Source organism: Netta rufina (assembly GCF_964035555.1).
Source record: "Netta rufina genome assembly, chromosome: 1".
Classification (NCBI taxonomy): domain Eukaryota; kingdom Metazoa; phylum Chordata; class Aves; order Anseriformes; family Anatidae; genus Netta; species Netta rufina.
The window spans coordinates 118,723,856-118,738,752 of record NC_140123.1 but is presented as its reverse complement, the minus strand read 5'-3'; the positions used below and the strand labels follow the sequence as shown (position 1 = coordinate 118,738,752).

At 40.0% G+C, this 14,897-nt stretch overlaps 1 protein-coding gene across 1 annotated transcript; it reads right to left on the bottom strand.

Annotated features, from left to right (window-relative positions):
• Positions 1 to 7,350: 7,350 nt before the first annotated feature.
• On the bottom strand, positions 7,351 to 12,944 carry SFT2D2 (SFT2 domain containing 2; the record flags this gene model as incomplete). Its single annotated transcript, XM_084282946.1, has 8 exons — positions 12,826 to 12,944; positions 12,520 to 12,606; positions 12,122 to 12,207; positions 10,914 to 10,995; positions 8,955 to 8,990; positions 8,775 to 8,833; positions 8,034 to 8,063; positions 7,351 to 7,390 (listed from the first exon to the last, which is right to left on the bottom strand). Exons 1-8 carry the CDS (start codon positions 12,886 to 12,888, stop codon positions 7,351 to 7,353), a joined length of 483 nt encoding a protein of 160 aa, XP_084139072.1. The 5' UTR covers positions 12,889 to 12,944.
• Between the last annotated feature and the right edge of the window lie 1,953 nt (positions 12,945 to 14,897).

Genomic DNA, 14,897 nt, shown 5'->3' with positions numbered 1-14,897 from the left:
AATTCCCCCAAAGCCCAGCTTCCGAGCAGGAAGGGGACCCCTTGCAGCTCATGGTGTCATGAGCTACCAGTCAAAAGTACAAGGACAACACTTAAAACCATCTCTAGCCACGTCCAGGTCTTACCAATAAGAACTGAGTGACTGATGTTTTTAAATGAAGCACTGAGGTCTGGGGAGAGCAATGAAAGAGCAATCCTGCAATGCTTATTGAGGTTTATTCACCAAGTTGGAGCAGTAAACAGCAAGTTGCTGGTTTTGACTTTCTAATTAAACTCATTCTAAAACCCTTTCCGACCACCAGCTGGTGAGATACGGCAGGAGAAGAAAGAAAAAGGTAATTAAAGAGGCCTTCCTCGCCTTGACATTGGATAGCTGTTTTTTGGCCTTTAGGTGCATGTTTCCAAATAAAAGGCAGCCCTTCATGACCAGATGAAATCACAGACCAAGACTCACTCTTTCCGTCTCCAGAGCTCTCAGTGGCGCACTCGAACACCTAACCCCCTCTGAACACCCAGTCCCAGCAACACAGGGAAACGTAACCTCCATCACCATGACACTCCCAGGAAATCAACACCTATCAGCTACCAAGGAATAATTAAGAGAGGATAAAAAGACAGCTGCTTTCCCTCTGTTTTTTAATCATGCAGCCAGCCCCTTAGGAGATTGCTGGGTTATGAGACTTAGAGAAGATTAGCCTTTTCATTAAGGCTGGGGCAACAGGGGGGACAGTTTCAGTAACTGCAACCAGGTATGTTTTTAGCAGTTATCCAGGCAGCCTGCTCGAGTGGTACCTCCCTGCCTGGTGTTATAGCTGACATCAGCCTAGAAAGCACGGGAAGCTTTCCAGATTAATCATTCCTCCCTTAAAAAAAAAAAAAAAAAAAAAAAAAAAAAAAAAGTCCTTATCCAAGCAGGCTGGTGATAAACAAAAATATTACCAAAAAATGACAATTCTACTTTTCTAGGTTGAAATGCTTGATTCTATCAGAAGTGGCAAGTCTTATGCATCTTATTACACACAAGAAAACACAGGAGTAAATAGCAATGACAAAATAATTTGTTTTCACTCCACATATTTGGAAGAGGCAGCCCTTCAGAGCTGCACTGAAATCATGTTGGCCAGCTTGTACTTTCAGTGTCACGTTTTTCACTACACCAATGTTACTCCACACTTGTTTCTGCAGAGATTTTAAGTCACAGACTCTCAGGAACAACCTCTTCCAGAGATGCCACAAGGGAACCTGATAAAAAAAATTAAAAGGGTTTCAAATAGGCTAACTTAAAATAGCAGTCCCAAAGATTGGCAGCTTAAATATTCTGTTCTATCTCATTTATCAGAAGCTTTCTTCAGAAAAAAAAAAAAAAAAGAGAAGGCAAGGTTTTGTTCCCTTCAGGAGTCTCCACGGCTCCATATGGGTGAGCAGTTACAAGCCTATACCCCATGGGTAATGCAGTGAAGGCTGAGTTCAACAGGAAAGACAAAAAAAAATCAACTTTCAAATACTTGCATCGATGAAACATCCCCTCCTGTAAATCAGACCTTGTCTGGAGAAGGGAAAAAGGCAGTCATTAGGTGTAGAGCAGCCCTCCGAGGGCCTTGTCACTAAACTCAAGTGCAGCATGGGTGACTTTGCTGCAGAGTTTAGAAGCACAATTTAGGGGCTAGATGCTGTAGCATGACTGATAAACCCTTACAACTAAGTAGTGAAATCACTTACCTAGTACACTTTCCCTACAGAGCAGCTGATAATTCATTGTTCATTGACATCAAATCAAGACTTTTTTTTTTGTTGCTCATTCAGGTGTTAAGACCTCGGTGTGAGAACAACGTTACAAAGTTCAACAGTTTGCTGCGCAGGAGGTCGAACAAGGCAAGCAAAATAGCTCTAAGCATTTAAAGAAAGAATTATTGCACTTTTAGGGTTTATAGCTGTCTTGACAAGAGAGTTCTTATATATGAGATAGATAAAATACAAACCACTACATTCTTATGTCACAGGATGACAAGTATCTCCTATTTCAAACAAAATTTTGGACTTTCCTGTGCAACAGTAATTTCAGTGTATTCAGCGTTGAGACACAACTTTCTTGGAAGAAATTAGAAAAGACATGTAAGTAATTGGAAACTTAACACAAAGTCTCTGATGGCACACAAGTGTCACCAGCACCCTTGAAAAACAGGCAGCTGTTTGGGTTTGCCCTGACAATCAGAAGGAAGTTTAACACACTCTGAACAGCCCAATGCAAGGCCCAGTACACTGGCAAGGGAAATTAAAACCACAGCAAGTCTCTGAACGCATATTGCACACAAACTGATGGGCTTTCTGAAGGTTTAAAAAAAGGTAAAACTAAAATCATTGCCTCTAACCTTACTTTTGACATACATACTCCTAAATCATTTTTACTGGCAGCGTACATCTGTATTCAGAGTGTATGTATTTCACGAAGAACAGCCTGAGTTATGCTCCTTCGTAACTCTAATTTTTGCTGACAGAATAGCATCAGGAATTATTTGCTCTGTAGTATGAACTAAATCAACACTTTGTTGGCACAGCTAGGCTGACATCTGAAATTAAAAAAAAAAAGTTAAGTTGGGGGTGTTACTTTTATTACAACTTTATGCCAAAAAGATATTTTTTGAGCTAGTTTTACTGGGTGAAACAGCTGACAGAAGAAAATGAGACACACACACACACCCCCCACCAAAACAATCAACCAAACACACACACAGACAGCGATTCCAGCAACATCTGGAGTCAACGTCATTAAAATCTTCATATTAACCACAAGAGCAATAAGTTTAATGCAATTACAACTTTATTAAGGAAAACAATACTCAAAAGTGAGGACTTAATTTCATTATAGAGAAAGTTCAGAAAAAAGATGTTTACCAAAGTAGAAATCGAACACTGTAAATACATAGAAAAAGCACAAGAGCAAATGGAACTGGTAACAGTATAAAACATTGTGGAGAATTTGAGAGTTTCATTTTTATTTTATAAAACAATTTTCCACAGTTGTTACAAAATTTAGTGTTGTCTCATGACAGTGAGTCATACAGTTTTGAGAAAATACACCATTATTGTGCTTTCTGTCCTACATGGTCAGCGTCTGCTATGGTTGTAAACATCAATAGTTAAGACAAACGTGTGTATCAATGTCCCCCTCCTCCTCAGTTTTGAGAGTCAACAATAGCAACAGTGATCTTGCCTTCATTAACATCATTAAGTACCAAAAGCAAGAACCATTTTGAGAAATTCACAGGATTTTTCAATCTCTTAGTACACAGCAAGAGGGTACAGTCTTCAAATGTGCAAGTTTTTCCACCAGGCAGTTTCCAGAACATGAGTTTCAGACCGCACATAAGCAACAGTGCTCTAAGCCTCCAAATGCATTACAGGCACAGCTGCAATCTACCCACAAGTTATGATTGATTCAGGCCTGTCCTGCACCTAGCTGGAAGCCATCCTGTAACAGTGTCCCCCATTTCCCAAACTTACACATTAAGTATCCACACAAAGCCTAAGACTATTTTTCATGCAATTTCTTAAAGTCATTTTAACTCTGTGCAGAAATCTCTTCCTTGGGCTTTGCAACAACTCACAAGCAATCTTATTACTGTAAATACTAAACAAGATCACATTGTTCACATCAGCACAGTAGAAACACCTCAGATAGCACCAGTATTCACAAAGAACTTCAGCACATCAACCAGAGCAGAAGTCTGAAATGATGAACCCCCTCCCATTTTCATGTACAGAATCTCAGTGGTATGGAAACAGACACCCACCAACACCCATTTCCCTTTCTACTGTATCTGTAAAGTCAGCTGATCCCAGACATGCACATTTCATGTTAAGGCTGACTGGCTACCATTATCTGTACTACAAAGAAAAAAGAAAAGAAGTGATTAAGCAAGTTGACCAACAACGAAGCTTTAAAAAAGCACTTTCTGGTAAAACACCAAACTTGACTGAGATGGGCATCCAACATCATAAAAGTCAGCCTTGAGTCAAGTGGTGTAGGCAACTGAGCATGGACTTCGTGAAGGAAGGAGCCTTGTGATTTAAAACAGACGTCTCTTTGCAGTAGAGCACACACAGCAAACATTTCTGCCCTGAAGGACATTAAGATAGAAAGCTAGAGGGCTTTAAAGATGCCCATCACACTTCCTGTCAAGCAGATAACCAAAGCTGATATCAAAACTTAACAAAAAGAAGTTTTAATGGCAAAAATGGTACCATGGTATAATGTCATTTGGTTTGAAACTGGTCAAGAGGCAACATTCATATACTTGGTTACCCCTCGATCATATAAAGTATTTTAACAACAAGATAGAAGAATATTTTGATGCTAAACTTGGCAATAACCGGAATACAACTACTGATAAGTGAGTAAAAACCTAAAACATTTTGTTCTGACAGAGTAATTTTTAAATCAAAACTGCTTGTAGATGAAGTGACAAACCCTGAGTATTTTTCACATATTGGCAAGAATATGGTGAATCTCTCTTACTGTCTGACCTTCATAAGAACAGAATGCAACACCAAAGGGCAACACAAACCCTAGTGGCAGTCTGGTAATCATGCACATCTTTGCCATCTCCTTTTGTGTTCCCTTCCTTTACGGGCACTATTCCTTAATGCCTCGTAACTGTGCTATGCAGTCAAATAAAGCTTTGTTCTTCTCTCTTATTGAATCAAAGGCTGTGGAGCTGGAATTATAGCTTTAAAAAGGTGCAAGTGTAGGGGGAATGCATTTAAGTTCACCCACTGTGTATCGGTAGTGAAAGAAGCAGTTTCAGAGCCTAAATTTCCTAATTCCAAGTGGTTGTGCTCACAACAGTCAGCTAAAAGGTTCCATCTAGGTACTCAACGAATCGAAAAAGCACTATGCAGCATACCCAAATCTCCTGTTTTTCCAGGGAAACAGCTAGAGAGTCATGGTACTACAGTCGCGCAAAAGCTTGCTAAGGAGTAAGCAAAAGGCTTTTTCATTTTTTTTGTATGCTTCAGATTAGGAAGAGAAACAGAGGAGTCAAATTCCATTGTGCTGACTGCTGATAACCCTGGAATGATTATCCAAGTTAAGAGAAATTTCCCTGAGAGAGGAAGGAGAGATATTGTATGCTATACTTGTAGAGTTTTCCAGGAACACCCATAGATATAAAAGCTAAACAAATATTGGAATGTGAAAGGCATTAGAGTCGCATTTCCATTGCTCTTACACAAAGGAATTCTGTAAACATTATCAAAGTCCTAGTAAAACACTAACATGGGGTCCTTCGACAGCTGTAAATTAGGCTTTGAAGCTACTCACTAATGAAAAAAAAGTCACATAACTTATATTTGTCTTCAATCAGAGTCAGGGAAAACATCTACACGCATTCTTGAATTCCCAGTCTCTCTTGGGCCTTTACCTAATTCTTTCTTTCAAGTAATAGTCAACCTAATGATTTCAACACTAACTTCCAAATCCTAGGGGGGAAAAAAAAAAAGCACAGGGAAATAGCACTTGAGGAACACCATCCCACATAACAGACCCATCCCAACATAGCAATGTCGTGTTTTCAAAAAGGCATTTTCTGTTCCAATGGCTTGCAAGAGTAACTTACTTACTCTGGATTCCAGCTGGCTAGAGTTCCTCTTTTACATCACCATCAAAAAAAAAAAAAAAAATTAAAAGGATCCTGACAGGGAGTGGTACTATGTTTTATAAATTATCAGAAGGACAATTAAGTTTAGAGTTCAGAATTAGTTCAGCTTCTAGTAACCTTCTGAAAGCTGTAGAATTATTTGGCTTCACTGTGGGCTTATATTTTATTGTTGAACAGAACTAGGTTTGTGCTGCACTACAGTCTTTGTGGCGCAAGTCTGGGGCACGCTTGCTATGCAAATGCAATACAGTTAAATGACTAAACACTAGGTAGGTCTAGAAAGAGGATTCAATTCATACTAAAGTCCACTGGATAATTATCTTCACAGCCATCAGTTCCAGCAAGCCAGTTTGGTAATAGGAAAGGCAAGAGCAGTTAAACAATATCCCACCTAGCAGAAGCAGAAACCTGTGTTCAGATATTAAACAGCTAACTACTGACATGGTTAGGGAGTAAATGATTACATATAGCTCAGAAGATTAAGAGAATGGAGAGTGGCCTTGGAATTTGGATACTGACCATTTGGCATTTGTTTGAAGCTGGCAACTACATTGCTGCACACTCCCTTTGCTAAAACAGGCAATAGAAAGTTGTATTTTCTCCACAAAGTGGAAGAAATTCACTAAAGCACTCCTATGAGAGTGCTTTAGGAGAAATGAAACCTTAATTTCATTTACAAAAAGATACGTTGAAATTTTAACTTACTCATAAATTCAGAAGAAAATGTCTTCTCCCTGCCCCAGACTTGCTTAAAGACTAACCCACTTATACCTTATCAAGAGAGTTCGCCCTTTGAGAAAGGACCTACAGAAATTCTCTGAGCTCACCTATCATGCTCTCAGCTTCACACTGCTTCTATGCAACAGCTGGGGAGAAGAGAAGCACCTCACTTCAATCAAAAGATTTCTGTTTCTTAGCTTGTATGCATTGCCATTATCTCGAGTCAAAAAGAACTCAGGTTCCTTGCAACTAAAAACTTGATTAACCTTACTTTGAAAGTGCTTTTCCTGTGGGAACACGTTTTTTGCAGATGATAATGTCCCTTCCATATATTTTAAGGAAACACTTTTGGTCTAAACTGAAAATTAAATAAATCATTACAGAATCAAACATTTCATAAATACTTACTTCAAAACAGTATTTTCATTTAGAATTAGACCTTTTAGAAATACCATAAGCCTAAATTTTTGCAAGAGGCACAAAAAGAGAGAAAACTCCAGTATTCCATTATTCAATGTGAACAGTGCAATGATTAAGTGATATAAGGCTATTAAAAAAAAAAATAGTTCTTCATACGAAAAGAGCTAGCAACTAATCTCTTTTTCAAGAAAAAGTAATCCTCTAGACTGGCATGGTCCCATCAGAGTCAAGGTCACCTTTTTACAGACTTCACACATTACTTTGCTCATTTTGCAGAAACAAATACATGATTTTACATGAGAATTATCATAACCAATTCTGTATCTCTGCCCAGTTCTTTTGCCAGACTGAACTTCATCACGTGAGCACCCTGTCCTACAGACACCATTGCTTACAAAAACAAGCAATTGCATACACTGCTTTTATCACAAGGAGCCTCTAACAACAAGCTGAAAGGCACGTGTTTAAGACAGATTTAGGTAATTACACACACAGTGATCTTAACATAGTTCTACTGTGCTTCTTAGAACTTTGTGAAGCATCCAGTATTCCTCTCAGGACAGACAGACAGACACACATTTCTTCACAGCATCCCTACAGGCAGGAGAAAGAAAAAAAAACAATCACCTCAGTTTTGCTTCCTGATGAGACTGGCTCCATGCTGGTGTCGCACCACTGACTCTCACACCTCCGAAGACTGGCTGACCGTGTATTCACTGTGCTCATACATTCTGCATGCCTACACCAACTATTAAAGACAAGTGGGTCTGCTCATCCTCCCCCCACCCAACTGCAGTGGAAGTGAGGCCTGTCTCAAGGTGGTGCACTGGGGAAATGGGGGGCTGAAGAGGTAGGACAGAGTGCGCTCAAATGCTGTAACAGTGCTCACAGGGCAAGAGAGCGGTAAGGAAAAAAAAAAAAAAAAAAAAAGCAGTACAGGGACGAATACACTTGTCCAGTAGCATTTTGGACCAGCATTTAGAAGGCAAACCTTAAGTTTTGCATATGGTCAGCACACTTACATATTTTTATAGGAAGCCCTCTCACTTTGTTATATTTAAATTGTGTCCCCCCAGTAGAGATGATCTTTATTCCTATTTTCAGGTACCTACATGCATTTCCACCTCCTACATCACTATGGAGAAATTTAAAGCCACACATTACAAGCTTCTATAAACTCGTCTTCTGTATCACTAAACTTCAAGACAACAAAAAGTAATGGAGTGGGGACGCTTACCTTGCAAAAGGTATGAAGGAAATGCTGTACCTACGAAGAAACATTTTAAAAAGTTACTCTTCGTGTCAGATTATATTGGAGTCAAGAAAAGAACAACCTGTGTTGCTCTGAAAGAGAACTGCAAGATTTACAACCAAAGTGAAGTTCTGACTTTGTGAACCACAGCATCCTTGCAAGTAACCTTAGCTCAAGGGTTAGCTATGGGGGCACCTTACAAAAGCATGCTAAACACAATTTTCCTACCCATGATATTCTTCAATGCTCCAACACCTACAGGCAGATTGCTTTTGAGGGCTGGCTAGATGTTTATACCAGCCCCTGAACTAACCCAGGAACGTTATACAGAGCATTTGGTAACTTAAAGAAAATTGATGCTTAATTTGATTGTCACATCTGGGTCATTTGACAAGACAAGTTCAGGAGTCTCTAAAAGCAGAATATGAAACAGTAAGCAACATATGGATTAAAAGATAAAAACAAGTTTTAGTAAAAAAGAGTTTTACCTCAAGCTCACAGAAATTAAACGTATTCAAAGGTGCTTCTCCCAGAAGTGGAATGAGAGCAAAGAGCAGGAACAAGTCAGCTCTTCCTAAATGCATTGTCTTGCATCTAGGGGAATGGTGAGACAAAATTCTCCATCCCTTTAACTCATGCAGGGTCAAAATCCACTCACAATCCCACTATTGATGTTAGGTGTAATAGAAATAAGAGCGGGGTAGGCAGGTGGGAGAAATCACTTACCATGCCAAGGCAAAATATTGTAAGATGCAGAATATGAGCGTGAGTCCTTTGTTATGCCACTGATGGAGAAGGGCAAGGGGAAGGGGCAGAAACAAAACAATCCGTGAGACAACCATGTAAGAATCTAATTTTTAAAGGATACTCCAGTTATAGATACACATATAGGACTCAAATACTCACCCAAAAAGCAGAACATAGTGTTAGTACGAGACACAACTAGAAGAAAACAAACAATTTCTATTAAACATACAAACAACTCTCCAGTTCTTACAGATGTCATTACACTGAAGTACGTTCCTTCACAGATTATTTTATTTCTTAGTTTTATCCATCCCAGTATAAGAGTTCCCTTTATTTAAAATGCTCGCACTATTACATTTGTTAATTAAAGCAATGAGAAAACACCAGCCTGATATCTTCAGAATGTAAGCTCATGACTGCAAAGGAACGAGAGCATGAGGCTCCCACAGCTCATCTGCAACATCAGCAGGTTCCTGCTCCTTCCTACACAGTTCTTGGTGGGCTAAGCATAGACCACACTTTGTCTTTTTGCGTAAGACTTTTCAGTTACAACTGTAGTTTTTCTGCCTCTGTACATGTCACATTTCCTGTTGATTCTCATGGCTACCACAGCGCTGACGATAAGTAATTACTGAATTCTTACCAATTAAAGCCACAATACACTTTCAAGTACTTTCAGCTATTGCTTAGTAGCATTCCTGCTTAATATGTAGTCCAGCACAGGCAGTGTGTTCTTTCTTCATAGTCACACTGTGTATTTACTATGTTTAGAATCTTGGGGACTAGCGGTCCATTTTGGATTATTTCCTGTTTTAACACTAGGTTTAACAGAAAATGCCTTTTAGCTCTATTTTTCATTTTCAGTTTAAGATGTGGCAGTTTATTTAGCTATGACAAATGCTGATACTTCACCTTCTTTCATCAATGTCTAACTCAGTCTGCTGGAGCAGATGTACGAGCGTGCTGCTAGATTATGATGTACATTTTTCTGCTTGAGTAAAAACAACAGAAGTATTTAGTACTACATATGCAAGACAGTAAGTAGTGCATGCATTGCCAAATCATATACTTCACCTCAGCCATGATTACTGACATTAAAAGTTTTTCCATTAGTTGTAGGGTAATGATTTGTGTGTTTGTCTACATATAACATACACCTAACACCTGGCCTTACTCCAATGAATGTTCCAGGCATACTCTTGAGTCCAAGCATCCTAATTGCATGTGAAACAAACACACACTATGCACTAAGCTCCTTGGCTGCTGCTGATTTGTGAGCATAGACAGGCAATTTCTTAAGCTGTATCTGTTGCCTGTTGCCTCTTTGGATGTTTAAAAATAAACTAAGCAGCACTGATACCAAGCGAAGGCTCTGAAGACATTCACACTGAAAAATCGGGAGGACAGTTTCAGGCAAGTTAAACCACTTTCCAGATTTTAGACTCTCCAAGAGAAAGCGTGAGAGTTTAAGAAATGTAAAAGCACACCCACTTTCAACAAGAAAATCTTAGAATTAACAGCAAACACTGCCCCCCCCCCCCAAAAAAAAAAAAAAGGTTGCCCACAATTCCCATCTTCTGAAGATGATAATAACTCAAAGAGTTGACTTAGTTCAATGTTGAATTGGCAGTTTTGAAACCTGAAGCTATCAAACAACTGGGATGATGTTATTTTTAATGCAAGGTTACAGAGATTCCCCTTTACTTTGTCAGAAAATAAAACACATGTATATGCAAAATAGGATATGTCTCACAACCTCCATGATACAACTTTTTTAAAACTATTTTCCTGTCTTTCATCTCTTAAGAAACCTGAAAATATGATGTGATCTCAAGAACCCTAAAAAGGTTTACACATGATTTACACACTGTTTACACATGGCAGCTACAGACAGTTAAAGCTCGTTTAGTATGACAACCTGGCTTCAGTTCAGTCTTACATAATAGGAAAGTGGTGGACCTACAAACACCTTTCCACTATAACAGATGTACAGGATGAACAAAACATCCTACCCACAAACACATCTTGAGACATAGTTAGATTATTGTACATGAAAGCACTTTACAGGGGAAATTGTTTACAAGTTAACAAGTTAAAACTGATCCCTTTGATACTTACTAGCATAACAACAGTAGCAATCAAACGGGTAGGCTCAAACATCCTTTTCAATTGCTTCATTGGTCCCATAAGAAAGAGAGTGCTGAGGAAACAAACAAGATAAATGTAAGACATAAAGGCAAAAATGAAAAAGTGATACTAAGTAAGATTCCTGATTAAGGGGAGTTACTTCTTAAGCTTGTCTGCTGTCATATAGGGTACCAGCACACTATGTCATTCTGGTAATCAGTGCATAACAAAAGGAACAGGATATACGAGACAAGACTGATTCGTGCTCTTCTTTGTCTAAGGTATCTATTCTATAACTTTACGTTAATCGTAACTGAAAGGGTGTGATTAAGCAGAGCAGAACTATCAGGCTAGAAGCATAGGTCAAGCTCAGCTTTAGCTAGATCATTCCTGACAGGTGCTTTTTTAACTTGCTCTTCAAAAATACTAGCCACAGAGGCTCTGCATGGATTGACAGGTAATCCATCTCCGTTCCTCTATCATAAAGGGTCATATTGATGCCTGAATCTACCCTCTGATCCCTCACCAGATCTGCAGCCCTGACGATAGATACTGCATGAAGTAAATCAGGTGAAAGTTTAGATAAAGTGCTATTTCTTTTGCATAAAAAATTTCTCATGTGCAGCTACTATATTATTTCCAATTCCATTCATTGTACTTTCTAACATCTTGCTAAAGTTCCTCAATCACAGAAAGTCAAGCTTTTCATAAAGTCAGTAGAGCTATGCTTTGGGAACCTTTGCAATACACATGGGAAGGATATCAAACAACAAAACACTTCACAAACACATACACCACCATTATCAAAGGCAAAAGGATAAAGAACTATTTTTAGTTCTATCTATCCTGGGCCAAAAGAGATCCTCAAAATCTAAACCCCCAAAAAATCAATGCTCAAAGCATGAGTTTTATTCTTTGGTTGTGGTATTTTTTTTGTTGTTGTTTGTTTTTAATTGGTGAGTAACTTTAACCTGGAGTGAACTGCATTGCTAATAACAATAAACAAAAGAAAAATTTTCTTTACCATTTCATGGCACTGCTGAGATGCTGTCTTTAAAATTTAGCAAAAAGATAATGACCTACGTAGGCAAATATTCACATACAAACAACACAACTTTTTTTACTACTTATGCACCTGCATAAGGTAGGTGCATAGGTCTCTCACCTTTATTATGGAACTAATACGAATAGATTGTTACCTCCCAATAGACGCGATATTCCCCAACGTATAAAACACCGCAAAGAGCGTCAGCCCTTTCTTTGGTATCCAGAACAGACAAGTGCCCTAAAACGGAATATTTAGGAAGGAAAAAAAAAAAAAAAAAAAAGATGTTTGTTATTTTGCAAAAGAAACACCAAGTGTCATGGCATAAAAGATGTTTAGGAAGACTTAAATTCAAACTGCAGAATCAAACACACATGGGGGAAAAAGGAAATTGCATTTATTGGCTTTCTTACTGATGATCCAAGCATTGTATTTAACTGGAACTGAGTCAGGTGTCGCCACAGAGACTCAAAAAAAATCAGCCGGTGTGTAACAAGTTACCAGGGCTCCCAAAACTCTAATATGGGGTCAGATTTGGCAAGAAGCCCTTACCAAGACAGAGAACAGGCATCCTATCGCAAAGCAAGCAACGAAGCCTTTCACTCTGGTGCCCCATCCTAACGAAGTCGCATCGATGGCCTAGAAGCACAGAAGGGGGAAAAGCGCTTGTTATTATTGTTTATAACGCGTTTTCGCCCCGCGTGGAGCGGCAGCACCGTGGGCCCGGCACCCCCGAGCGGCCGCGGCGGCCATCCCGGGCCAGGCGCCAGCCGCCCTTGGGCCGCCATCTCGGGGCGCGGGGGCTCCGGGCCAGGCCTCCCCGAGGCCGGCGGGTGGCGGGGGGCGGCGGGGCGCTACCTCGGCCAGCCCGCCCTGGTCGTCCGTGTCCTGGCCGCTCAGCACCCGCTTCAGCTTGTCCATGCCGCCCGGCCCGGCCCGGCTCTTCCCCTCCCTGCTCGGGGACTACGAGCCCCAGCATACAACACGCCGCCGCGGGCTACCTGCGCTCGGCAGGTACGGCAGGGCGCGGGGCCTGCTGGGGGATGGAGGCCGCGGGACGGCGCCAGGCGGGGCCGAGCGCGGCGCCTCAGGGCCTCCCACTGTTTGCTAACCTGTTGGTACTGGGACACTGCGAAGCTTTTAGACATAGTACTAGCACAGACACAACTCCCCCCGTTCCAGAAAAGTCTCCTCTTATTTCCACACCTAGCCTGAGTTGGCTGATGACAGGCTAATAAGAATATATAGATCTTCTGATCACACAAAGCTCTGCATCGCAACTCCTTATTTTCCTTTATTGTGCCCAGATAAGAACAGAACTATAAAACGGCAGGTATATTTTATTTAGCAACACAGGAGAAAGAATATAAACCACTGTGTGTATGTTGTAACAACGTGCTACAAAACAGCCGGAGAATCACCCCACTCCCTCCCTCCAAAATGATATACCCAAAGTAGTATTTTTCTCTGGCAAATTTGTACAAGAGAGCTTGCGGTACACCCATTGATAGTGCTGTTTCTTGATAACCTGTGTAGTGTAACAGTGACAAAGAATGTTCCAAGTTTTACTTCGTGGTAACTGACTTTCCAAACATGTTCTTGTGATTTCTCCAATATTTGTGTTCCACTTAAATGCACAGCACCCAAAATAGATGGTTATCACAAATCTATATATTCAGGAGTCAAGCCCATTCAAGACAACTGCAACAGGTCACATATTAGTAAGTATGATGGACAAGATAAAATACATAATAAACTACACATGCAGAGCACCCTTCCCAACAGTAGGTATTGATTCTGTGGGCTGCCCCCCAGACTTTAGCCCAGTGGAGATTGTTAGCATCACTGACTAAACCCAAATGATTTCCTTCACGCTAGCACAACACCAGTCACTTCCAGCTCTGATTTTACCGTGTGTTTTTACAAGCCTTTAAGGCATGTAAAGTAGTAAATGTTTACATTAAAAGAAGTGCCATGATTTACTTCCACTAGCCAACCATCTCTTCATCCCGTCCAGTTTGTTGTTCCCTTCCTTTCCATTCTCTCCTCATAGACCTTTACTGCTGGAGGGGTCATAACTAACCTTTTATTACCAAATTAATTTTGATCATTTCCATGCTGCATTCATTTACAAACAGATATGCACTTCATCATTCCTAAAGTCTTTAGAAAACAAGTGCAAGGAGATGAAAAAATAGAATTTAGGACTCGCAAATGGGGAATACACAGGACCTAACCCCTACTTCAGGGCAGCCATAAGTTCACTCATGCAGTTTGCCTGATTATGAGTAATTTCTTTCAGATACTTTTTAAATCTCAGTTCCCTTCGCTCATCTTACACTATGGATCATAAGTTTCTTTTGTAGTAGTCCCTTACAAAAGCAAGGCTAAAGGTCTATTAAGGGGAATTAAAAAACAAACAAACAAAAAAAACCATTCTAATCAGCAACTTTTTTAAAAAAAATAATCCTCGTAACACTCAGTGAGGCTTACTCTCATTTTTGCATACAGGGAACTGAGGCACACAAGTAACTTCCCTGTGGCTAGAATAAATCAGTGACACAGGAAAACCTGCTGTTAGCTCCTGCCTTCCAACCGTATGATCAAATGATTAGACCAGGCTGCCTCGAACAGAAGTGAAACAAGGTGGGTTGTTTTATTAAGAATGCAGTCAGTTAAATAGTAGTACAATTGTATAAAAACAACAGTTTCTTTAAATGAGAACCATTTTTCAAAAGACCTGGTTAATAGAAACAAGCCACCCCAAAACTTGGTATTTAAAGACATGCAGTGTAGAATCTGAAGATTTTTAACCAAAATGTACATGTTCTGGTGTCCTGGAGCATTCTTACCTGCCATTGCCTTAAAGCACAAGGCCCGCTTTTCACTACTGCTTTGCTTCTTGCACTTCATTGACTGCAAGAAGCAAA